The sequence below is a fragment of the Cottoperca gobio genome, unplaced genomic scaffold (assembly GCF_900634415.1).
Source record: "Cottoperca gobio unplaced genomic scaffold, fCotGob3.1 fCotGob3_415arrow_ctg1, whole genome shotgun sequence".
Lineage (NCBI taxonomy): Eukaryota > Metazoa > Chordata > Actinopteri > Perciformes > Bovichtidae > Cottoperca > Cottoperca gobio.
In genome coordinates this window covers 85,637-113,290 of record NW_021166997.1, presented here as the reverse complement: position 1 = coordinate 113,290, position 27,654 = coordinate 85,637, and the positions used below count along the sequence as shown (strand labels likewise).

Sequence of the window (27,654 nt, the reverse complement as noted above, 5' to 3'; positions counted from 1 at the left end):
TCTCTAGAGATCCGTCTCTGAAGAGATCCGTCTCTAGAGATCCGTCTCTGAAGAGATCCGTCTCTAGAGATCTGTCTCTGAAGAGATCCATCTCTGAAGAGAACCGTCTCTAGAGATCTGTCTCTGAAAAGATCCGTCTCTAGAGATCCGTCTCTGAAGAGATCCGTCTCTAGAGATCTGTCTCTGAAGAGATCCGTCTCTGAAGAGATCCGTCTCTGAAGAGATCCGTCTCTAGAGATCCGTTTCTGACAGAACCAGAAATAATATGTTGGGTTGTCAGGACAACCCAGGAACTACTTTCTAGTCAATAACTAGTCTCAATTAAAAGTGTGAACACTGATACATCTCAAAACATAAAACCGACACTATGTGCATGACTGGATCTCATTTGGAATAGGTTCTTGCGTATTATCTTTGCAATTTGTGTGAAACAACTTTTAAAATGAGTCTGGATGTTAATACTTAGCACACCAGTGCTTCCCAGCCGTGTGCCGTCGACTCTGCAGGATTTTATTTACAGCAGCTGATTTCGGCAGCTTTAACCAGAGACCTGGAACGAATCAGTGAAAATCAGCTGCTGCTGTGTTTGGTCAAAATAAAAAACCTGCAGGCTGAGAAACACGGCTGTACATGATGACATGATGCGTACTGGCTGTCGGCTGTTCTCGCATCTCATCTGCATCTTTTCTGCAGTCAAATTAGTGCTTCTACTTCTTAGAGTGTGTTAAGTGCGTACAGTGTGAATGAAGCATGCAAACCACGACACAAGCAGCCGTGATGATCTATGAATAATTACACAGACATATAATACCAACAAAAGCTTTTAGGCAAACACATAATTCATGTGACACGAAGACTGACAGCAGCGTGAACTTCAGTTCATAACACCTACATGGCACATTAATAAACATATTCATGGTGAGATGTAATGTGATATCATCAGTGAGTCAGTGAGTACGGATTCAATATACGGACAGTTCTAAATTTAATTCTCAGCAAATGCCATTTTTAACTTAAAACCATTCTTTAGCTTTTCCCATCTAGTCAAAAATCTCCAGCTCTATTTGAATTATCATAAATACATGTCCCCCTCCAACACTAAATTATTAACTGCAATGGAACTGCAGGGCTTTGCTTTTGGGCTCCATGGAAGATTTATCTAGTGGTGGGAGGTAGCTGGCATTGTAATCAGAGGATCTAATCTCCCGCAAATGGAGGTCGGCTGGCCAGTCTTCTCAGGGCTGGGGATTCATCATAACTGGGAGGAGGTCTGGGTAATATAATTCCCCCTGCATGCAGACAGGCCAGAGTGGGGGGAGAGGGTGGGTGGACTTCTTAAGATGACAGTCTTCCCCTCTGGTTCAGTTAATGCAATTTTGCAGGGTTTGACCTTATGGGCGAGCGCAGCCTCCAGTGTGTGTGTTATTGTTCCGTCTGCTCACGTGCAGTCTGAAGCGAGTTAGAAGAAGAAGTAACTCCACACAATGACCCCGGCCACCTTGATTAATCACAGCACGGCTGTCCGTATGTAGAGTCGAGAACATCTGCCTGACATGTACTCCCTTCTACCCTGAAGCCACACACACGTGCACACACACTGTGGAAAGGCGCCCTCGCCGCAGTGCCGCTTCAGTTCCTGCGGCTATTGCTTCTGATAAACTTGGCCGGCTAATTGCAAGTCAAAAGCTGTTAGCAACTCTGGGTATCAGTGGCCCTGTGGGGCTTGCTGAGGAGGGCTTTCACACACTGAGCCGCCACATGCCGTCACACTGCTGCTAATGCGCTGTGGCATCTTCCCTGGTGCCAGCAGATTGCCTGGGCGGAGACAGATCATCAGGACAAGTGCGATCGCTCCCTGCATTCGGTCGAGTACCGGTCACATGATGCAGAGTGAAAGTCTGGAGCTCGGTTAATAAAAGTGAAGACACATAAGGAGCCGCCGCACATTTTTATTCCATAACATTAAGTGAATTAAGTTCCCAAGCGGCTCCAGTGAAGCTTCTGTCCTTCAAGCAGGTAATGCTCTAATGCCATTTTATTATGATGTGACCATCCTGTTGGTCCACATTCTGCAGAGAGTTAAGTTAAACACATTTGTTCACATAACCCAGTGGAACCTTCTTCCATCTGCAGCAGTCGGACTGCTGAAGCAGATTTACTGCCGTCGCATCACCGGCTCATTATTTACACATGATCCCTGGAGGGGACACTAGAGACTCACAAGAGACAAATACAAATCATCAATCTGACGTGATCCTACACTTCCCACAATGCAACTCTGTGGCATGTTTCGTTGACTTTCTAACTACCCCCATCTTTCCTCTCCACCCCCCCCCCCCACCTGCAACACCTCACAACAGTTGCACTTATTAACACCTGCAGCATTTATGGATCACAATTCTCATTCAGAGTTTCTGGCCAACAGGTGAATGATAGTATCTAATATCAAAGAGCTTTTTCTTTAACTCCTGAGGGAAATATTTGTCCCTTAGCTCCTAAATGCTGCACGATGTTCACCAGCTACAGTCTCCAACTGTCTCCAGACGGATAAACGACGAGCTGAAAGTCTCTATGAAGCTCCTTAACACCAGCGTCTCCTTTCCCACGTCACAGTGGTTCAGTCTTTTCACTCTGGATTCAACGGTTCTGAAACCGCCGACGTCTGTTTCAGAACCGTACGTGAAGCAAATGTATAGAGTTAGACTTAATCTACCGAATTGTTCTTATCTAGTTAATTGAATAAAACCCAGAATTATTATGAAATGAGTGTGTTGGAGACATGTTTACTGATTACGAGAGGAAAACAAACAATACAAAGAAATGAAATGTAAAGGCTTTAATTCATAATTCACCATTTCATTAATAAAACTCTCTGAGTAAAAACTAAACACAGAATGAACGATGTGAGAAACAAAACAGCGATCTCGTGTCATGATGTCCTATTTTAGAGTTTGCTGTTTGTCGGGCTACGTACTGCAGGGGGGGGGGGTATAGCACGGTATATCTGTAATTTTGGACATTTATCTTTTGTCAGCAGGTCTGCAGGTAAAGTGCTTCATAATGGACTGGAGACTCAGTTGCCACGGTTACAAGATATGTGTGACCGCAAAGCACAAAAAAGGTCTAAAAAATAAAAAATAAAATAAAACAGAAGCAGACAAAAGGATTCCAAATAGTTCTTCCATGTTGTAGTTGCAATTATCCCAGAGGTGGTAAGAGATGAACACGTTTCAATGTCACCGACAACAAACACTAAAGTGCTGCAGGAGGAACATGGAGCCATCTTGATGACATTCACACACTCACGCTGCCTGGCATGTGTTTCCAAACAGAAACCGCAATTATGCCCGGATTTTATTTTCAAATTTAAATATTCACTGAATTAATTGCCACAATATCCTGCCAAATGGAGTTCCCATTTAGGGATAACATATGTATTAAATGAACAGTGAATGAAAGATGACATATGGCCGGCATTAGTGGGACTGTGTCTCGGAGCTGTTATGAAGCTTTTCTCCATGTGATGGATGCGTGCTGGCTTCAAGAGCAGTGCAACCAATGAGCTCATTTAGCTCTGTTAGCTAAATGAGCCAGCCCCCATTAGCCTGTTGTTGGTAGGATTAATGATGTCGAGGGTGGATGTGCTCTGTTGTTGTGGAAAGCTGGATTCTGTAGCTTTTTGTTTGTGATGTGAAGAAATCTTTTTCTATTTATTTCATATTGCAAAGCAGAGATCTGCAAACTTAGAGCGCTTGTTCGTCCACATTATATATTTAAAGATGTACCACTGCAGGTATGTAGCCAGATATGATCTCTATCTTCTGCACAGCCCAGCAGATACAACCCTAACTACACTTTATGGCCAAAAGTATGTGGACACCTTAACATTACACCTCTATGTAGCCACAAGAGCACCACTGATGGTTTCCAACAATGCGTCGCTCACAGCCGGCGCTCCTGTTTAAATGAAAGGTTAAGGTTCAGCTCCTCGGCGCTCTGCAGGACAGCGACACACACACTTCTTTATGGACCTGGCTTTGAACACGGGGGCATCGTAGTGTTGAAACATGTTCCCCAAAATACTGCCACAAGGTTGGAGACACAAAAATATCATTGCATGCTGCAGCATTAAGTTTAACCTTAATGGAAACAGAAGAGTCCACATACGTCTGTATAAATAATGTATTTACACTTCTTTGTTACTTGGTTAACCTTTAAAATCAGGGTTGTGCTTCCACTGCGAGGACTTCAAGGAATCTCATCAAATTCTGGATATCAGTAATGACATCCGTGCATCTTCTCCTGCACAATTATTGCTGCAACTTCAAGCAATCATTAAGCAATCAGTTCCCTCTGGAGCTGCAGGGATGTTTAAGCACACAGCAGAACCAGAGCTGTCCGCGAGCTATAAGCTCACTGCTCGTCCCCCAGATGCTAAGTATGGAGCTGCACTCACGGTAGATGTGTCACACGAGTATACAAGTGTGGCGAGCAGGAAGGAGCCTTCAGCCAGGTACAGTGTGCAGGATGACCACAGGCATGTCTGCTCATTACATCATAGTTATATGTTATATGAGTCACAGTGCCAGGGGAGATGCATACAAGCTGTGCATGTGCTGTAGTGCTCAGAATAAGAAACGAACAACCGGTGACTTTTAGCATGACAGTAATGTGTGTGGTAGTTTCCAGCTTTGTTTGTCTCCCTGTGAATCTTTAGTTTCTGTGTTCTGGGTGACGTTTCACTGAACTGTCATGACTCGTGTATTTCCTGGGCCTGAAGGGTTCATTTTAAATGATCCTCGATGTTCAATTGCAGGAGCACTGAAGCAAACACACTCAATAGCACACGGTCCAGCGCATTGTCTTTAGTGGATAATGAGAAATGATCAACGACGTGCTGAGGCCAGACGTCCCAATGCAACACCTGCTCAATGCAACTGGAAGCTCTCCCACCTTAAAGGGAGACCACCACAGATAAAGAGGGAGAAGTGAAACTTCCCCACTGTATTACTTACTTTACAAGTTTTCTGACATGTGACGTTTAAATATGTAAATGAGGCATTATGTCATTAAATGTGTGTAATCTGCTCCATGTCCAGATATAAAGTGAAGTCTGGATGAAGCAGGTTCAAAGTGTTTCATGTTGTTCACATGTCAAAGGTTTGTACAGATTCTGGATCTGTCTTTGTATCACTCCATAAATCACTAAATCCTGTCAACACACAGAACTTAGTGCATCTCCTGCATGTAGTGAGTGTAGCGTGTATAACATGAGCTGTGAGTGACATGTGAACAAAGCCCTCTGCACAAAGCTTCAGAATATAGAGACTTTGTGCCTTCAGTCTGTAAAATGTACAATCACAGCTGCTCCGCTGACCTTGAGGAGCAGTTAAACCACCCAAAAGGATTTCATTAGTGCGACTTAATATAATAGTTTTACTACTCAATGAACAAATGTCTTTCGACAGAGACTAGACTCGGTATAACTCAAATATGATGTATTAATTTGTTGAATTTAAGGACTTCTGTTATTGGGAGACAAAAGTCAGAGCTGATCGTCCTGCGAGTCACGAGCGTCCTCGCTGACGTGTTAACATGCAGCGTCTCTCAGCAGCTGCACGACCTGCATGAGTTGCAGAAATGTGTTGAAGTACAAAGTGGTTTTAAGAAGAATAATGCTACTCTCTTTAGCTAAACCTATTTTTATGGTATGAAGGTAGGTTAAACCCCCTGCAGGCGCTCTGATGGACGGGGAGAGATGGCTTACACTTTGGGACTTCTTGCTGCAGGCAGAATTTATTTGTTCACACAAATCCATGCTTGGACAGTTAACTTCAACCTCCTGGTAATTAGAAAGTGGGTGTAAGACAGCGGAAACAATGCACACTCAACATCCTCTCTCATCGTGCTGCCAGCGTCTCCCTTTGTGCAACAATCGTCTTGTGTCCAACACGCAGTCAAACACACCTTTGAGAAATCTGAGTCCATCTCACAGAACAATTAGAGAATTAAAGGAAGCTCAAACTTGAATTCACTGCAACTGCTTTTAAACTTTAAATAATTGATTTCACTGATAAAAACTATCAATTAAACACATTTCATCTGATCACCAGCTTTCTGCACAGCTTCCTTCATGGTTGTAATGTCTGTTTGTACATTGCTATATAAGGAAAGGTTATTATACGATAACATTATAGGTTGCAGGAGTTTTATATTTGAATACAATAACATACAGTGAACGCTGTTTACAACCTCTAAAGTCACATCTTCCCTTACACCATCTCGTTTTAATATGAGCAACAGTGCAAGACGACACTGTGCTGCCTATACAATTACGCAATCTGCATATAGTGCAATCTATTATGATTGTAATTGACCGGAGAAAATAATAATGGCGTAATCACAGCCTCTAATGTGCTCTGAAACTTGTTGTGATCCCATTTTAATTTATTTAATCAACCCACTTGGTATTGTACTCTCAGCTTGGATTCCCTGCGAGTCGTGATTGTTCCCAGGAAGCCGCACTGTCATATCTGCTGCATCACACGAGCAACCAGAGACGTCTGTGAACAAGGTGTCTCTGTGACGAGCCGCTTCCTTGTGACCCTACTGATTTATACGTGGAGTTTTATAAACATCCATTGATTTTATCTGAGGTATAAGGGAATAATCACATCACAAGTCCACTCGGAGCCGCCCCTACAATGAAGCTTTTATGCTTTCCTGACGTTGTGACGGTGGTGCTGGACCACTCTGCAGTATTACTGAGCACATTTTCCAAATTGTCATCTTATCCCAGAGACGGAGGTTGAGAAAATCAGGTTTACTGTACCTTAACAATGTCTTCATTGGAGGACTTGCACTGCACGAAGGCTGAGACGTCAGTGACGGCTCCATTCATCTCTATGGAGACCATTTTGACAGGAATGGCCACGGTGCGTCCGGTCAGAATAGCCGTGTTGATAATCTCTGTGTCCTACGGAGAGAGAGGATAGATATTCATGAAACAGTGAGAGGCAGGGAGGGATGCTCGTGGATGTTTCATCAGCATTACTAATGTGCTCATTTGGAAGCGTTACCATGGAGGCTCCTGCGCCTCACAGGTGAGACTCAGTGGCAGAACTCATCTGACTGACTCTTTCATTGGATTTCATCAACTGACATTTCATCTTCGCTGTTCTTCCACTGAGCGACTGGAAGTAACTGGAATGTGGATGGAAAGGACATTTGAAGATAATCATAACCTTAAAATTATTCAAGGAAACAGATTTTTAATGTGGTTCCACTCCAAATCACAGCATCGAGCTTAAAGAGCAGGCCGCATGAAAGACATGACATTTGCTGTACTGCTTCACACTAGCGGATGCAACTGTGCTACTTTAAGTTAAGCACATAAGTGGTAACAGGAACTTCATTATGGACAGATGCCTCATGTAAAACATTTTCACAATGACTCCGGTAAATGCATCAGGAAGTGTTTCTGTCACCATGAAGTGTAAGAGCAAACTTTTATGTTAATATGAGTAAGTATACCGAAAAAACCCAACATTTACATAATTCTGATCCAGCCATGTTTGCTTAGTGCACCTCCATTATGTGTTAGTGCTCTCCTCTCAGGAAGCTGTGTTATTATTTTACCATGAGAGTATTTCAGAGGAGAAAGTATAACTAAGTTTTTGGTTTTAATTAGTTCAAATAAACAGAGAGAAGTTCATGGAGAAGTTCTCAGTTCTTCACATTAATGGATCTCTGTAATATATTTACTGCTACTCAACAGTTTGGGGTCAAGATCATCTTAAATGATGAAAACTCTGCATGAAGTAAAGCCTTGAGTTTATCCGTTGATAATGTTTCTGGTAGGTTTAACATATTAAACCATTACAATAGAGTTTATTGAGAGAATGTCTGCAGTATATCTGCCCTGTTGTTATATATAGTTAAAACTTCTGACTATCAAAAGGGATCAAATGGTGATAAATCCAGCCAGTCGTACGCACTGATAAAAATAATCCTTGAATTCTGATAAACAAGGCCAACATTGTCACCTCATCTGCAATTTTATTTTGAATTCAAACAGCCAATTAAAATACACACCAAGCCTTCAGTTGAAGTGAATCAATTAATTATTTTTTGTAGATCATGTAAGCTGCAAGAGGGAACCAAGTTTTCTCATTTGTGATGCAGGAGAAGCCCTGGAGAGCGACTGAGACCATGTCAATTTCCTGAAATCAAAAATAGCATATTTAAATCTCTGCCCGACACTTTTCTTAAAATCTTAATAAGGGTGCAGAGCATTAAGTGTGGGACTTCCCTCCCCCTCTAGTTGTGCATGTGTCCCCACTCAACTGCAAGGCCCAGAATTGTTTATTCGTAGGAGGGAATATTATACACAGACTCAGCATTTAGTTTTGTTATGGCATCTACTCTTCAGAGCCTTGAGCAAATACTGAAGAGTCCTCAGCAGGGCACAAGAACCGACACTTTGGTTCCAAAGTCGATGCCGAAATTCTGAAAAGGTGTCCTTGTTTTTTCTACAGTAACGCAGGTACTATAGGTACAATAGGTACAATAGGTACTATAAATACTATAGGTACAATAGATACTATAGGTACAATAGGTACAATAGGTACTATAAATACTATAGGTACAATAGGTACTATAAATACTATAGGTACAATAGGTACTATAGGTACAATAGGTACAATAGGTACTATAAATACTATAGGTACAATAGGTACTATAGGTACAATAGGTACAATAGGTACTATAAATACTATAGGTACAATAGGTACAATAGGTACTATAAATACTATAGGTACAATAGGTACTATAGGTACAATAGGTACTATAAATACTATAGGTACAATAGGTACTATAGGTACTATAGGTACAATCGATACTATAGGTACTATAGATAATATAGGTACTATAGGTACAATAGGTACTATAGATACTATAGGTACTATAGGTACAATAGGTACTATAGGTACTATAGATACTATAGGTACAATCGATACTATAGATAATATAGGTACTATAGGTACAATAGGTACTATAGGTACAATAGATACTATAGGTACTATAGGTACTATAGGTACAATAGGTACTATAGGTACTATAGATAATATAGGTACTATAGGTACAATAGGTACTATAGGTACAATAGATACTATTGGTATTATAAGTACTATATGTACAATAGGTACAATAGGTATTATAAGTACTATATGTACAATAGGTACTATTGGTATTATAAGTACTATATGTACTATAGGTACAATAGGTACAATAGGTACTATAAATACTATAGGTACAATAGGTACTATAGGTACTATAGGTATTATAAGTACTATATGTACAATAGGTACTATAGGTATTATAAGTACTATATGTACAATAGGTACTATAGGCACTATAGGTATTATAAGTACTATATGTACAATAGGTACAATAGGTACTATAGGTACAATAGGTACAATAGGTATTATAAGTACTATATGTACAATAGGTACTATAGATATTATAAGTACTATATGTACAATAGGTACTATAGGTACTATAGGTATTATAAGTACTATATGTACAATAGGTACAATAGGTACTATAGGTACAATAGGTACAATAGGTATTATAAGTACTATAGGTACAATAGGTACAATAGGTATTATAAGTACTATATGTACAATAGGTACTATAGGCACTATAGGTATTATAAGTACTATATGTACAATAGGTACAATAGGTACTATAGGTACAATAGGTACAATAGGTATTATAAGTACTATATGTACAATAGGTACTATAGGCACTATAGGTATTATAAGTACTATATGTACAATAGGTACAATAGGTACTATAGGTACAATAGGTACAATAGGTATTATAAGTACTATATGTACAATAGGTACTATAGGTATTATAAGTACTATATGTACAATAGGTACTATAGGTACTATAGGTATTATAAGTACTATATGTACAATAGGTACTATAGGTATTATAAGTAATATATGTACAATAGGTACTATAGGCACTATAGGTATTATAAGTACTATATGTACAATAGGTACTATAGGCACTATAGGTATTATAAGTACTATATGTACAATAGGTACAATAGGTACTATAGGTACAATAGGTACAATAGGTATTATAAGTACTATATGTACAATAGGTACTATAGGTATTATAAGTACTATATGTACAATAGGTACTATAGGTATTATAAGTACTATATGTACAATAGGTACTATAGGTATTATAAGTACTATATGTATTCGGCAAAGGTAAATTATAACGTTATCAAAATTCACAGAGAGCATTATGACCTGTTTAACCTCCTAATGAAAACCAGTATGCAAAATACATGAAGTACATGAGATTCTTTGTTTTTGATTTTTTACCGTGGTATTAATTTGGGCATCGAGAATCGTGGAATTTATCTGTTATTGGTATAGACGACTACATTTCTGGTATTATGACATCCCACCAACACAACAGCACTTAGGTGCAAAGATGTAGAGAGGGATCTAAACAATACAATTTCAAACTTTTTGATTTTATTAAACCGCCTAAGGTTGAGGTGAAACACGTCTTTTACATGGGACAGCTGGCTGACACCACACATCATCACAGCATCAGAGAAAATATACCAACCCACATGAGAAGCAAAATCTTTATCAATATAATTGGTAATAACTGAGGCAATTACCAGTTGAATCATTTATCTTCACAATAGTTTATAATTGCACACTTCTTCTACTTTTCTAAATGGCTGCAGCTGAAAACATTAATTGTGTCCAATCTGAGCAGAACAACTGCAAACTTAATGTTTCATTAAAAGCAAAATGCGACAAAGTGCAATGGAAAAATTGGAAAGCAGAAATGCAGAAAATGAAGGAGGACCCAGCAAAGAACCCTGAGGAACTCCATTAAGTACAGTTAGACAGCTGTAGTTCGTTAACTTTCACACTTATACTGTGCTTTGTCAGACGTTCCTTTGTTAATTAAAGAACTTTGTTCTGCTTCTTGTATAAGGAATCAATAATATCATTAACACTGCAGCAATAACTGCAACTCCTAAGCAATTCTTTGAAAATATTAGCATTAGTACATAAAACCTTGCTGAACCAGTCAGCTATATATTCCACAGTGACACGTTGTATAAATATAGTTGTACTTATTTAGGAGAAAGATCTGTTAACACTTGGGAGACATGTAGAAGGAATCTAATTAGTGAGAAGCTTCATGTTAAAAATGTAGTGAAGAAGTGAAATGTGCAGCTACGCTCAGATAATAGGGATTTAAATTGTCAGGGCTGTTTATCTTATTTTATTTAACAGAGCAGGATCTTTCTGAAACTTTAACGTGCCCTGCATACGGCATCTTCAACAATAGAAAATAGGAGTTTTGAAGCTTTCTAAACCTCATAACTCCAACAGAGCTCGTTTCAGTCAAATGAGAGCATCACAAGACTCTTTGTTTCTGTCAAATAATCTACACTTTGATGTTTAGGACCGTTTTCAAAGGATTCACAATGTGCTTGATGCCAGCTCACACAGAATGTGCATTTTGTCAAAGTAGCAAATTGATTTATTCTGACTGAACCCCACGATCAAATCCAACACTTATTTCTGTAAAATATGTCCAACAAATTCCATAATTTCAGTTAAATTAGTTTTTGTTACTAAAAATAAACAGAGCTGCTTTGTTTTTTTGGGTTTATGAAACGTGGCCAGTTTATGGGAAGCAAAGCATCTGTTAAGCATTACACTACACAAGACGCTTTATAATCACACGTGTGCTATAGTGGAAGCACTGATGATGCTTACCTGAACCAGACATCACAGCACAGAGATATCATTTCACTGAATTACTAAATTCTCTATGGAGCAGCAAAACCTTTGTTACATGATAACACAAACGTGTTCTAATACTTAACTCAATTAGTTTATTTTGGCTGCATTGAATGTATTTTTAATAATACAGTATAAAATAAACCCTAATTCTACAAGGCCTGTGTGATATGAGCTCAAATAATTGTTTTTATTTCACATTTGACAAAAATCCATCGGGGATAACGTCGAATATAGACGATGGGATTAATGCCCTAAATATCTCATCAATTTAATCAGTCGAGTCTGAATCTGCATTCAAACATTGAATATATAAATATATATATATACTATATATATATATTTACATACATACACACTTAGTGTTAGTCCCATTCAATGTTTGAATAAAGATTTATCCCTTTATTTTTGCACAATGCACAATATTATATACTTTTAATTACTGTCTTGGCAAAACTGTGATAATCAGCACATGTTTCTGCTTAAATATGTTTATTAGAACCAAAAGAAAAGTCTCTTCTAATCTAAACTTCTTTATGTTTACAGACGACAGATGGTTTGAGGTGGTAGCGAGGTTACTTAGCGTGTTAGTCTTAAATGCTCAGTTGAACTTCTACCATTTCACCTACTTTTGAATAATGTGAACAATACACTCAGCCAGATGCGTATCTTTATGAATGCACAAAGTTATATATCTAAAAATGCGATGTGTGACTTTACGCTCTGGGGTTTGTGTAACACAAAACATCATTTTATATTTAACATCTGGTAGCTGCTGTGGCTCAAAGCAGCTAATGGAGTTGGGAGATCTGGCAGAGCTGCCCCCCCCCCCCGCATCATCCTTCCTGTTTTCTCGCCTCCTCGCTCTCGTCTCTCACAGTAAGAAGAATGTCCTGGGAAGGAAAGGCTCGGTGGTAACGGTGGTCTAAACTGTGTGACAAGCCTCGGGGTTGATTTAACCTCACCATGCTGGAAGTGTTTCTCCGTTCACATTGTAAATTCTCAGGTAATTCCACCCTCGTCTTCCTCCTTCCTCCCCGTATCCCCTCATCTGCAGCAGGTCAACTTCAGTCTCCTGTAGTCTGCCAACCATAAAACCTTCTTCATCCTCTTCACTGTCCATTTACCAGCTCATTCCCTTTCACACTCAGTCAAGAATTACTGCAGGGGTCCGTCCTAGACCTTCATCTCTGGTGCTTTGTAACGCAACATACTTCCTGCTTGTATTTGGGAGACAGAACCACCCCCCACCTTTTTATATCAGCACTTTCTGAAAGTGCTGATCTATTGTACAAGCTCTCCGTGGGTGTACGGCACCAGCTGCAAAGAGCCGGGTTGTTTGCATCCACTACTAACCTTAAAGTGACTACAGCAAAAAGAAGTTGAAGGATGTCCAACTTGAGAGGCAATTTAATGTTACACTGTTATTTCTTTATTTGTGTCCGCCTTTCCTTTAATCCGATTCACTTCTGTTTGAAATGCTTTGGTTCCTGACCTGAGCAGCACAGACTCATAAAAAGCCCTTGAGATCGTTGGATGTGTAAATACACAGCGGCCATGTTCTCTCTGCTACTTACAATAAACTCTGATGTGAAACATAAAACATCACTTTTGTGCTGAGAGATAAGCACACGCTGCAGGGTCGAAGACAGAATGTCAACCCAACTTTCAGAACCACAACAGCAGTTATTACTGTTCCTCCATTTAACTATCATCGTCTTATTATTCACGTCACACTCGACTCGCCGGCAGGAAGCTCAATATTCAGCAGAGGTTAAACATAACTGCAACTGAGGAACAAAAGCCCCAGTGTCAGGATTATTTCCTTTTAGTTGGAAGCTTCGTCTATAACGTTGACATTTAATTGCATTTCTACTCGTTGTGTTTAAACTCTAAAGACGAAGCTGCACTAATATTATTAGTATAATACTTCTTGTAGATTTAGATTGCAGAGGTGCTGCGTAGGATCGTTTCAGACACGTGTGATTCAAACATTTCCAATAACTCCAGAGCGTTGTAAAGTCCAAAGAATAAATGGATAGAAATTCACATGTTTTTATCCAACTAAATATTTAATTCATGTTTGTTGGTGTTTCGCCTCAAAACAACTTTTTCACTTGTCTCAAACTGTATTAGCGGGCGGTCTGATAGCACCATAAATGACATGTATGTAACCACAATACCCCCCCCCCCCCCCCCCCTGTGTGTTTTCTAGGGTGTTAATAAATACTATGACATTCAAAACCCTTAATAAAAGCTTTGAATGTAAAAAACAACATTTCTAGATATTTTTAACACAACTAACATCCATGTGTTTGAGCTGCGTATGATTATAAATGTACTTTGATCCAGAGCGACGTGAGGAAGGTGAACTTTCTGATTGTACATCACACGAGCGCTCCTCTTCACACAATCTCATTAAGACCCTCAACAAGCTGCCATAATGATGAAGATGGTCCGTCCTGCTGTGATAAGACCTCCTGTTTTCACTTCATCCATCATGTATAATGATGCTGTTATCATTGTTTAGCTGCCACTTCTTCTGCAGGCGGAGCTGCAACGTCCACGTTCTGTTTTGATATCATTTACAATCAAATGAGTCGCCACAACTGAAGTGATGGATTAACCTTCATCTCTGGAGCGGACCACAGGTGACCGACTGCAGGCCTCCCTCACATCTGGAAATCAATAAGTGTTGGCGGATGATTTAAGTTTTTCTCTTTTCTTCCTTCCTGAGTAATGAGCAGGAGCTGATCTCAGATGGTGAATTGTGACTGTTAATATCATTGTAATGTCGGCTGGATAATTAGAAGCACTCAGAGGATTCTCAGGGTGGGAAAACTTTTCCTTTCTGTTTCAAAACAAAGAAGGGCTACAGATGTCCTTGAAATACAACAATATAAACAATATTAGCGATGCCAGATGCAGCTAAAAAGCATTACAATCCTACAGCTACAGAACCATTTCCCATTAGATGTAACTACTGAGTGCAGCTCTGGAAAAGGCTCACCTACTTCCTGCCATCGGGCCTCAGAATATAGATTTTACAAGGGAAAGTCACACAGGCAGAAATCTAATTTTGCAACGCAGCTAAACACATCTGGCACACGATGCATGCTAATCCCAAATGTCAAGGGGACGAAGGGACACGAGGCGAACCTTATGTCACAACATATGTGCTGCAACAACGTCCTCTGCAGCTCAACAGTTGTAGTTATGGAAACAGAGGACAGTGGATGACACTTCTCAAGAGTCTGTGTCGTCCTCTGATGGACATCTACTCCTGCACGCCAGCTGAATCCAGCCTTCTTATGATTTACCATGCAAAGAACATTTAACCAGAACATATCAGGTGGACTTTCACTCAACCAGGTGAGACACAGCCTGAGGTACTCAGCACCTCGTGCACGATTAATGTCCCTCTGTTCCCATTATCTGTTTACTACCTTCACTTAATTGCACCTTTCAGGAGGCAAGAGAAGAGTCCAAATGAAAAGCAGATAATTAAGTGTTGCAGGAGTGGTGTTCTTTCCTAACGAGTGTAGATGTTGATTTACATCATGTCTGACACTCTGTACATCATGTCTGACGCTCTGTACATCATCTCTGATGCTCTGTACATCATGTCTGATGCTCTGTACATCATGTCTGACACTCTGTACATCATGTCTGACACTCTGTACATCATGTCTGACGCTCTGTACATCATCTCTGATGCTCTGTACATCATGTCTGATGCTCTGTACATCATGTCTGACACTCTGTACATCATGTCTGAAGCTCTGTACATCATGTCTGATGCTCTGTACATCATCTCTGATGCTCTGTACATCATGTCTGATGCTCTGTACATCATGTCTGACACTCTGTACATCATGTCTGAAGCTCTGTACATCATGTCTGACGCTCTGTACATCATGTCTGATGCTCTGTACATCATCTCTGATGCTCTGTACATCATGTCTGATGCTCTGTACATCATGTCTGACACTCTGTACATCATGTCTGAAGCTCTGTACATCATGTCTGACACTCTGTACATCATGTCTGACGCTCTGTACATCATGTCTGATGCTCTGTACATCATGTCTGACACTCTGTACATCATGTCTGATGCTCTGTACATCATGTCTGACACTCTGTACATCATGTCTGAAGCTCTGTATGCTCTGTACATCATGTCTGACGCTCTGTACATCATGTCTGATGCTCTGTACATCATGTCTGACACTCTTTACATCATGTCTGAAGCTCTGTATGCTCTGTACATCATGTCTGACGCTCTGTACATCATGTCTGATGCTCTGTACATCATCTCTGATGCTCTGTACATCATGTCTGAAGCTCTGTACATCATGTCTGATGCTCTGTATATCATCTCTGATGCTCTGTACATCATGTCTGAAGCTCTGTACATCATGTCTGACGCTCTGTACATCATGTCTGATGCTCTGTACATCATGTCTGAAGCTCTGTACATCATGTCTGAAGCTCTGTACATCATGTCTGACGCTCTGTACATCATGTCTGAAGCTCTGTACATCATCTCTGATGCTCTGTACATCATGTCTGACGCTCTGTACATCATGTCTGATGCTCTGTACATCATGTCTGAAGCTCTGTACATCATGTCTGACGCTCTGTACATCATGTCTGATGCTCTGTACATCATGTCTGAAGCTCTGTACATCATGTCTGAAGCTCTGTACATCATGCCTGACGCTCTGTACATCATGTCTGAAGCTCTGTACATCATCTCTGATGCTCTGTACATCATGTCTGACGCTCTGTACATCATGTCTGATGCTCTGTACATCATGTCTGAAGCTCTGTACATCAAATATACTCACAAGTTTTAAATATAGATTTATAAAAGCTGCAGTTTTAATGTAAAACCTCCTGATGCAACACATGATGGCATCTTGTATAAATATTTGGGTCCTAATTTCAAGTATCACACATCATGGGGGTTGGACAGATTTCAAATTAACTTTCCTCAAATAATAATAATCTGTTTATTTCAGATGATATTAATTACATAACTAATAATGTTTTGAGAAGTTCACATTTGGTTCTGATAGTTGTTTCTCACAGTAGTTTATTCAAAGATCTCCAGTCTGTATGTTAAATATTTTTTTAAAACAAAGATAATGAATAATTGCAAACATGTTAAAGCCGTGCACTCACCATGGCCAGCGGGATGATGGCCTGGATGTCTCGCTGCACCACGGTTAACTCCGTCACAACCTTCTCCGAGTCGGGCGGCGGGCTCTGCCCCTTGTAGTCGATGTTCCAGTTGATCCTTCTGGTCACCGAGAGGCTGGTGAAGTTCTCCATCTCGAAATCCAACTGCATCACCTCGACGTTGCCTAAAATATCCCTGCCAGACCAAACAGAATTAAAAATAAAGCTGTCAGCTGTGAGCAACATGAAGCATGAACTCTATAGATGCATTTAAATGATTAAACATGGCCGTCCTGCGGTGTTCCTGAAGTATTGTCAGAAGAGTATTGAAGTGTTTGTTCTTTATTCAAAGTTATATTCTACATCTGCATATCCGCTGACATGTCTTCTGTGCAGAAACACAAAGGCAGCTTGTAATACACATTGCATATACTTTACAGTCTTGTAGTGACATGACAGGAGAGCTGAACGTACTTCCAACATTCTGCTTGGATCAATGATATCCAACAAGCTGTCCTGGGAAGATTTCTAGCTCTCATGTTGCGGTGGAGTGTAATCTATGTTTTCTGCAAAGTTCACGCAGGTTGTCGAGGCACATTGATTGATGAGGAAGCACCACAACATTTCATTCAGTGCACAGAAGTGTAAAGAGCTCCTTCAGACTGACACGAGGCAGTGAACATCTGAAAGGTCACGGCGTGATGTTTACCACGAGCTTCCCTTCTGAAATGTTACCGCGCTCTACTCACGTACACTTGATACGCGAGGCAGCGAAAGCAACAGGAATGGTATAACACGTAAACACAATCCACATCACGATTAGTGGTTCTGGTTAATATGATCCTGCCGTGCAGCCATTATGATAAGTGGCGTCGGTGTCACACCTTTCTTGATTAAATGAAGTGAAGGTGAAGAAGCTGCGGGAACATATTACAATGTGAATCCTTCTCTCATGCTGCAATTTAATCCTTTAGTGCTATAATCTCTTTCTTCTCGGTCTGCTCACAAACCCTGAATACAACACGTTCCTTCAGTAAAACTAAAAGGATCTTTTCAGGCACCTGGATTGAGCCTCATTTCAATCTAACTAATGAGGTATCAATGCACTAAGTATGTCTTTTCATCTCATTTTGCAAAGCTGCATCCATCACGCTCCGCCGGATGTCTTCCACGGAGGAAGTCTGAACTCGGGAACCTCCCGGCTTTTAACTGCACTCTGTAGCTGCTTCGTCTGACAGCAGCGGACTCAGACATCTTTACCAGAAAGAAACCCGCCGAGCATCGACCGTTCAACAAACTCTAAAGTATCTTCATATGCAAAGACTTAACAAATGTGTTTCACTCAGAACGACACTAACGTTCGTTCTAGCCTTTAGAAATATGTGCAAGAGTTTGACAACTTAGTTTGAACTCAGTTGAAAGCTCCAGAAAATGTACCTTGAGTTCATTTAGTTAAGTGCTGACTGTCAATGCAAAGTGTTGATACTGAAAGTTCTGTCAATATGTTTAATTAGTCTTCTTACAACACGCTCTCCTGGAAAATATGTTTATGTTTTAATGTTTCCTGAAAGAAGTGATACCCAACGTGTGGCCCGTGGGCCGGACAGGGTACAGGGTACAGGTAGCCCCCCAATCATTGTTTTTATACTGTAAATGTTAATAAGGTGGCAGAGTGCATTACAAAGAGCTTGTTTATTCTGCCCCATGGCACGTTGAGTCTATTCTAACATTCTTATACTCAGGATGTCGCTGCATATAATAAATGATAAGTAAGACCTTGACCTTGTGTCTTTTTCACATCTTTCTTTCTTTTTTCATTTACTAACCTGGAAGAAAAAGTGTGTGTGTGTGTGTGTGTGTGTGTGTGTGTGTGTGTGTGTGTGTTCACTCTGTTAAATATATTATATATTGTTGAATACTGAAAAAGTCAACATTGATTGAAAACACTGTACATAATGCATGGACTTATAAAATATTTAAGTGAAAGCACCATCTTTCTCTCACGCTAACCAAGTGTTTCAGAAGTCTCAGCGTGTCACCGTCACCACGACGGCTGTGTGAACATGTTCTTCAGTAATCCCCACGTTGTAGCAGATACAACAGATACGTCTCTGATCATTCATTTATGGGGAAAGATTACTGGAAAAAATCTAATCTGATGTTGGACTTATTAATAATATTATTAATAATATAAATATACATCAGGGACGTGCGGAAAAGTAAAAAAACAAATAACAATAAAATAAATATAAATGTATATTTGTCCACTGGTCTGTGCTATAACTGCATTTTTTGATTTTTATTTATTTTATTTTTATTGTCAAAATCGCTGAATGTGCGTATTCTCTGTTACAGGAGCGCTGAGGCAGTGACGAGCTGAGCCTCCTCAGATTGCACAATCCCTTGCAAACTCGGTTGAGCGCATGCATTTGGCGCGTGCCTGTTGCTATCTCTCTGCATGTCGCCAATATAATGTTTACAGACACTTTTATTATGCGTCCTGACTTTCCACAGTCCAGTTAATGTATGTAATGTGTGTGTGTAACATATTTAATCTTGCTGATGTGACATAAAGCCACAGTGAGAAGACACCAGGTGAGGCAGACAGTACTGGCACACGTGAGCACAATACATGTACCTCTCTGAGCCGCTATAAATGTAACGTCCACATATGAACCTTACCTGTGTGTGTATAAAGAATGCTGATATGAGAAACATAACCTGTAGTCAATGTTCACGCTGCCATGATGGTGAAGAAGCTCCTCAGTTGGGTTCATATATTTGTAAATCTGACCCTGAAAGAGTGAGTGCCTCCCCAGCCATGAACCTCATCGATATACTATACCTCCTTCCACTCACGCATGGGGCCGTTAAGAGCGACGCTAAAACTGATGAGAAGTGACACCTTTCTAACGTCCTTATTATACGCTATAAACTAATCACTGATGGCCTCTGAAGGAACATGTGTGCAGGTCTTATCAATAAACAATCACAGCCCCCTAATCCTGCTAGCTAGCTTTCTTCTTCTATCTCCAGGCCTGAGTGGAGCTCCTGGATCTGCTTCTCACTTTCAAACAGCCGTAATTGCAGTCGGTGCAGATTCGCTTCAGACCGATCGATAGCTTTCGGTAGGTAACCTGATTGCTTTGATGTTCGTGCTCATGAAATATTTTAGCAATCTCTCTCGTCTTCGTCTTCTTCTTCTTCTCTCTGCTGTGTAAAGATACCAAAGACTCGCTGCGGAAGCGATAACAGCCCTCGTGTTATGAAGACCCTGCTCGTTGGGTTTGTAATCCGCACGTGGAACTGTCTCACTGGTGGCAAATTAAATCTGTCTCCACCCGTGAGGAGAAGCATCACCTTTAGTGGAGCGCTCGCCGTCTGCCCTTCACAAAAGCAAAGACCCGGCCCACCATTCAGGCTGAGAGGCTTTTAATGAAAGCTGGATCAAACTATCTGTACGAGCCTCCGCCCACCACAGGTTCCTCTCAGGAACATCGTGATGAGATCTCGGCCTATTTGTCTCGACATCACTCACTGAAAACAAACACCCCCGTCTGTCTGTGACACACTAAAGCTGTCATCAATACGGCCCACTGGAGGGAGGACGTGTGGAGAGCTCCGCGCTGGAGGGAAGATGATGTGCACAGTGCACTGATTCGGGTTAGAGGGCAGTTTATCAGAGTAAGTTGTTTAAATGAAAGTGAAAACGACATTTCTCCTTCACATCTCATGCAATGAGCCACAGTTCCACTTGACACTTTGACTGTAAAACATGTTTCTGCACGCGCCCTGAGAATCCTTATTGATTCCTGTTTTAGGTTTCTTTCTCTTTACACCCGATCCTCCATGCATCTGGCTAGCTCGCCAGTATTTTCTGCTCCCGCATCTTTCCTGAGTACGTCCACGTATGTTATTGCGGGACGCCCTCGTGATCGGTGCCGTGTGTTGGCTCCCACAGCACAAGTTTGCTGGCTAGCAGCTCTTGGTGTCTCTGGCAGTGACCTGCCCACCCTTAGCGCCCCCCCATACAAGTTGGTGATATGCTCATCCTTGTTGATGCCAAGCACCACACGCAGCATTCTCGTGTAGCACCCATCTAGGGATTTCTGCAGGGTGGGCTTCAGGGTCCAGCATTCACTGCCATACAGGAGAACAGACTCCACTGTTGCATGGAAGAAGCTGAGTTTCATTTGTCGGGGGAGGTTGGAGTTCCACACACAGGTCATGCCGTTCAGGGCCCTCCATGCAAGCACCTTCCTCACTTTAAGGTCTTCCTCGGACGAGTTGACCCACGAGCCCAGGTGGGCCCTTAATGAGCCCTTAATGGTTAATTATAGGGTGACCTTCTCCTTAAATCACCAAATGATGTATTGGTTTGCTAATTAATGTGACATGAGTCCACTTCATAAGGCTTCAGAGGAAACAAGGAATCGTCACTGCACAAGGAAATGTGTTCCTGTCCTCCATTATTAACTAGCAACTAATATATACAAATAATTAAAACAAAGACAAAAAGAATTAAACATTCAACATAAAGGCATTTAAAGAAAGTAGTGGACGGTGAAAACTTAAATGAGGAAGGACGTAAACGCGATGAAGTCCGCTCCTGTTCCCATTAACGTAATGATGTCCGGTCCGTACAGCATCAAATACATCTTTTAAAAGCTGCAGCTCGGGGCTTCTGTAGAGCTCGTGAGGATTTAATTATTAGATTCGAGGTCTGTTTGAACTGATTAACACGGAGACTTCATTGGATCAAAGCTCTGCAGAAGAACAGAGATGGTCCGAGTTTATAACATCGGGATGATTCATTGAAATAAAGTATGAATTCAAAGGAGCAGTTGTACATCCTCTTCTGTACAGAGAGAGAGTTCTGCTCTTTACTTCATTGAAAGTAGTACAAATAAAAATATAGTCTACAGAAAGTACTTATTCTGCACTTATTCCATCTCAGAATAATATTATTGGATCATAATTATTGTTGCATTAATGTTGTGAATTTCACCAAGGTATCAATAAAGTTTTATTTGAACCTATAATAATACAAGATAATTATTTTTTGATTATATTTTGTCGCATTAATCTAGATCTGAATCTTAAAAGTAATTAAAGCCGTCAGATAAAAGTACAATATTTGCCTCTGAATTGTAGAGTATTTTTTAAAAAGTATAAAAAAGTACAAGTACCTCAAAATGGTACTTGCGCAGTACTTGAGTTATTTTACTTCGTTAATGTCCACAGCTGTTAAAATGTGAGATGGGAACGAGAAGAAATTTGTAAATTAGATCGTTTAGAGTCTTAGAGGTACATTTTCACTTGGCCTAGCTTAGCTTTATGCTTTATGCTAAGCTACGCTAACGTCGCCCTGCTTCCAGCTAACTCTCAAACAGAAAGCAAATAAGTTTCCCCGAAAAAAATTAAATGTGCCTTTTTTAAGAAAGCTTTAAAAAGTGTTTAAATTAAATAACAAACAAATAAATATAAAAAGTATTAATTAATTATTAAGTATTATCAATTAATTATATATATAATATTAATATATATTAATTTAATATAAATATTAAAATATAATATTATATATAATATAATAAAATATATATAAATATAATTAATTATATAATTAGTAATTACATTTATTATTATTATTATTATTATTAATTATAATTATAAAATACATACATTTATTTATATATATATATATAAATAAAAATAAATATATGTATTGCTTTAAAAATAGAAAACATTGTTCTTCATACAGTTTCAAACAAACAGATCTCAGTGATGCGTCAACACTGGAGCTTAATATATGTTCTGAATCTGTTTTTATCGTTTCATCGCTTGTGTAGCACCAAATTATTCAGGGAGAAATCAAATGAGCTGAGACTCTTTATAAATGATCAGTTATTCTGTTGTCCTGACAGAGACTCCGGCTTTTTCCAGGAACATTATTCATTTGAAAGCGATCGCGATCAATAATGCATCGGTTCATCAACGAGCCGCCGGTCCAGATGGAGGGTTACAGAAGAATAAATACGTTGAATAATCCAACAACAAGTGATCTGATGAAGGAAAACTCCACGAAGAGAATAATGAAGAGAAGAGAGCGATGAAGAGATCAATACTCCCCGAAGGGAAAACACCGTCAGCTCGTTCCTTAGTTTCAGGTAATTTTGAGTAAACAAAAGCAGATGTTAACAGACTTGATACTCAGATGTGTTCACCAATGAGATGCAGAACGATGCCAGTGTGTGTGTGTGTGTGTGTGTGTGTGTGTGTGTGTGTGTGTGTGTGGGTGTGTGTTTGTCTTGTTTGGGGGAAGAGCAGTACGTGTGTGTGAGGAGGCTTTAAATAGCGAGCAGTTACTTCTGTGCTGCACAAAAAGACATGAGAGCAATTATTGAACTTAGAACACATATTAGAATTCTGCTTATTACAGAATTGAATCGAGTAATTAGGGGAAGAATTGTCTCGAGGATTCCTGTATTTCTGGGCTCATTACTGTCGGAGCTGATCCATTAAAGTACATGTCACATGACCTGCATGTCTATATTTGTCAAAGAGCTAAAGAAGCAACAGAATGAAGTCTTGGAGTGTTTCTGCAGATATATTTGGGATATTCAAGTCTGACATATATCAAAACACTATTTTCTAGTTACGTAGAATTTATTATCAGTAGAGGAGCAGAATATTGTTCCAACACTGGTGTTCTTCATACTGAGACGACATTCTGTGTCATTGTTGCTCCTATAGTTCTGCTGAAGTCTGTTAGAGCCAGTGTGCACGATGGCTGGACGTGCCTGGAACACCTCCCTAGGGAGGGGCCCAGGTGGCTCCTTACTAGATGAACCACCTCAACTGGCTGCTTTCAACTCAAGATGCAACAATCAGAGTGAAATATACACAGCTTTACGTTTAATAGTTAAGTGACGATATGATGTCCCCGTTATCCCGTCCAAAGGACTCACAATACTCTCCAGATAAATACTTTCTTCGTAGTGAAAAACAAACGATGCAAAGATCTGAAATGAATGAATTATTAATCACAAAATAACGTTTGAATCAAGTCCTGTTTTCTTTTGATCTGAACATCATTCAACGTTTTATTATTTAACGAGTGTAAATGACAAGCGGCTGATATTTATGACTTCTGCTCCGTTTGGATCGCAGTAAAGATTCCAACCTGGAAATACAAGTAATGTCAACCAACCCCAGCAGAGCGTCTGCAGAGGCTTCGTATATAAAAACACTTTAAACTCATGTCCAATCAATTTCATGGGAATGAAGCATCGACGCATGAAGTCTTCCGTGACGTTGGAACTTTAGATGCCTTTTATTGTTTGGCTGTTTGGCTCGAGGCGGTCGGAGAATTGACGGAATGCAGCGTGACGCGATGTTTCTCTATCTCTTGACCCCCTACTGGACCTTTCACACATGGTGACAGGGTGGCAAAGATGACATGACATGGGTCACTAAGTATAGCAGGAGAGGCAGCCACTAAGGCGCTAAGAAGTAAACAAGAGTGGATTTGTGTTTCAGGTGAAGCCAGTCTCTGCTCCCCTCCTCAGCCGTAATGGAGTCCGCAGGGAGGCCGGTATTTAGAGCGGCGGTCGTTAACGTCTCCGAGGCCCGGTGATAACCAGCGCTTCACTTCTTAATTAATTGAACACGTCACATATTAAGATTTACGATTGTACATTTTAAGTTGCTGCCCTCAGTGGAAGGAGCTGGAAGGCCGGACTGTGCCATCAAGACAACGAGCTGGACGTGCTAATGTGCTAACAGCTGTTAGCTGAAGGCTCACTGTAACACCACAAACACAAAGAGAACGTGTTTCCTCATCGTCTCTTTGCAATGGAGGTGAACGGGATTCAACTACAGAGACTTTGTGCAGGTTCCTCTGAATCACACATCTAAACAGACTGGATATAAATCTTTCGACGCTGTTGGCATCAGAAGCGTGCATCCAACTTCCAGCGCACCTCGTTCGTCTCTCTGGCTTCACACCAGGGTCGTCGTACTTGACAGAAGCCTTGCACTTGTGTTGGACTCGTGCCTGCACTCCCAGGTGAGTTAGCTTCAGTCATCCACTTTTAACTTCACTGCATTTGCTATTTATACCTTCGTTAAAACTGTTATCTATTGTTTTACGTTAAACAAGGAGCTGTTATCCAACGTCACTGCCTCTGTGCTCTGGACTCGGTGCGGCTGCCCTAACACATACCTGTTTGTCTTTTGTAATTCTTAGTGAACTGACCTTCTTAGCTGCCGCTTCATGTTCACGTCTATATTTACTGGTGGAATCGTCCGGCTGTGTTCCTTAAAGCAGTCTAACGAAAGCATTAATAGGCTATACAACATTTAGACTAAGAATGTGCCCAGACAGAGTCCGTTACAGCTGGCAGACACTACAGGACTGTGGTTAGGTGTTTTTACTCCTTTGAGGAGCTTGGCATAATTACTGCTCTCAGACAAGATCTCATCTCAAAGGTATTTTAATGCCTGCAGTCAAAATGGTCTACCTCATCACTCCACGTAGACTGAATTAAGAGCAGATGTAGGGAGACTAAGCACATAGCATCTCCATTCATTTCACTCTGTGCTATAAAGCAGAGGTGTTAGTCACCGCTGTGGGCCAAAGCTGGGTTTTATCTTCTGGAGCCGCTGGCTTATTCACAAAGAATGCTCTATGCTTTTAAAGGTTTCCTTTAATTAGAGAGTCAACGATGGCTGTTACACCCAAACCTTTCTGAAGACCTTTTGTCCATTGTTAAGGAAGACTAATAGTGTTTGTGTGGCAGGAGCGAGGGCAGGGCTCCACAGCTGCAGCTACAGTAGCCGGTGAGACAGACAGCGTGCTGCGGCCCGGGGCTGTTGACTTACCCCTGTTTGACTGCTTTGTTTTTGTTCACATCGATGGTGGTGATGGAGTGCTTGGCGCCAGACTGCATCTCCCACTCCAACTTCCACTGGGCGTTCTTCGACTTGGTCTCGAGCAGGTTCACCCCTTTCTTCGCTTTGACCCTGCAGGAAATGGCAAAGGGGGAGAAAGAATGGAACGAGTCAATTTTATTAGAGGCTTGATTCACGAGCAAGGTCAGAGGTGAGCGCCCTGTGTGTGCAGCGGCCCTCCTTCTTGTATTGCATCATGGCGAAAGCTATTCCACAGATGAATCAACAGCAGAGATGAATGAAGGTGACAGTGATACATGAGAGCAGAAGGCGAGGACTACTGCAGGTCACAGTGTTCACTAACACAAGTCTCCCGTGCTCCAACATGAGGCTTTTGAGTTCATATAAACAGATGAAATAATGCTCAGGACACAAGCTCCAGCTCCTCAGGGAGAGCAGCAGAGCTCCACAACTACCTGGAGCTGCTGGGGATTCATTTTGCTCAAGGACACTTTAGCATGGAGGATGTTTGACCCCTAACCTCTCGCACTCATTAAATAGAGCCGAGAAGGAACAACAGTGAGAGCTACCATGTTACTGCTACATGCATGTCTTCAACATGTTCTGTATTCATCTTATTTGATGTGTTTTGCTGTAATGTATGTACACGGTTCACATGGAGCTGCACAGCATGTCACTTGATACATGGTGATGCATAAAGCCTTCTCTTACACCATATCTAGGGAATAAGTAATAACAGTGAACTTTATATGCACAGACATGCACAACCTACACATGTACATACATTCATAACGTGCCTGCAGAGATCTCACATGTGCACACACTGAACAGGCGTTTTCTGTTCACACACCAAACTGTAGACGCATGAATGTGCAGTCTCCGTATGTTCCACAAACCCTTCTGCTGAGAGAAGATAACAACTGAAGCTGAATACAGTAAGTACATCAATACATAGCTTCAGAAGAAGAAGAAGAGAGGAGTAGAAAACGACCAGATGCATCGAGCACTTCATACATTTCTTAAAGAATGGTCCGCAAAACGCTGTTCATATGACATTTTGAGACTTCACGTGCTCTTAGGGTGTCAACAAGCACTCACAGTTATTACTGGGTAATCTGAGCACAGAGCCACGCCCGAGTGCGACTGATGCACCATGCAGACCAGCCCGTCTACAGACATGCAGAGCCAGCGCAGATTATTGATCCGACGGTTTCGTTTTCATGAAATACGAGACGGAGATGAATTATTAACATATTTGGCTTTTGTTTGTCTGCAAGACAATTCATTAAAAACCACACCAACATCAGCTCATGCACTGTGGTCACAGCCGGGAGAAGAACCTTTTCAATTCTTTACTAAGCAATGATCCTGATGTGGAGAGCGTTAGACGGTGTTGTGCAGAAGATGGTCACGTCGGTCGTGTACGAGAGCCAAACTCTGAGGATCTTAATGATTTCACCTTGTTTTTCTCTTCCTGCCATGACATCACTGCTTTCCCTCTCTGGACAAACCCCTGAAAGCATCAGCTAAATCACATTTCCCTCTCAAGTGTCTCATTTACATTCAGCTGAAGGTTTGAGGCCCGAGCGACATCTTCCAGATCGTGCCATTTATTCCTTTGACAGATAAAAGATTCTGAAGTCCCGCTGAGGTGTTTCCATTTGCTACGCTAACCTGCGCTCACTGCCTCGACCACTCATCC

At 40.8% G+C, this 27,654-nt stretch overlaps 1 protein-coding gene across 1 annotated transcript in view; it reads right to left on the bottom strand.

Annotated features, from left to right (window-relative positions):
• Positions 1–27,654, bottom strand: part of tmem132e (transmembrane protein 132E) — a 101,292-nt gene that overhangs the window by 33,387 nt on the left and 40,251 nt on the right. The window contains exons 3-5 of the mRNA XM_029427944.1: positions 25,923–26,063; positions 17,043–17,235; positions 6,833–6,976 (exon numbers count right to left, since the gene is read on the bottom strand). Coding sequence (XP_029283804.1) covers positions 6,833–6,976; positions 17,043–17,235; positions 25,923–26,063 — 478 coding nt within the window. The remainder of the gene's footprint in view (positions 1–6,832; positions 6,977–17,042; positions 17,236–25,922; positions 26,064–27,654) is intronic.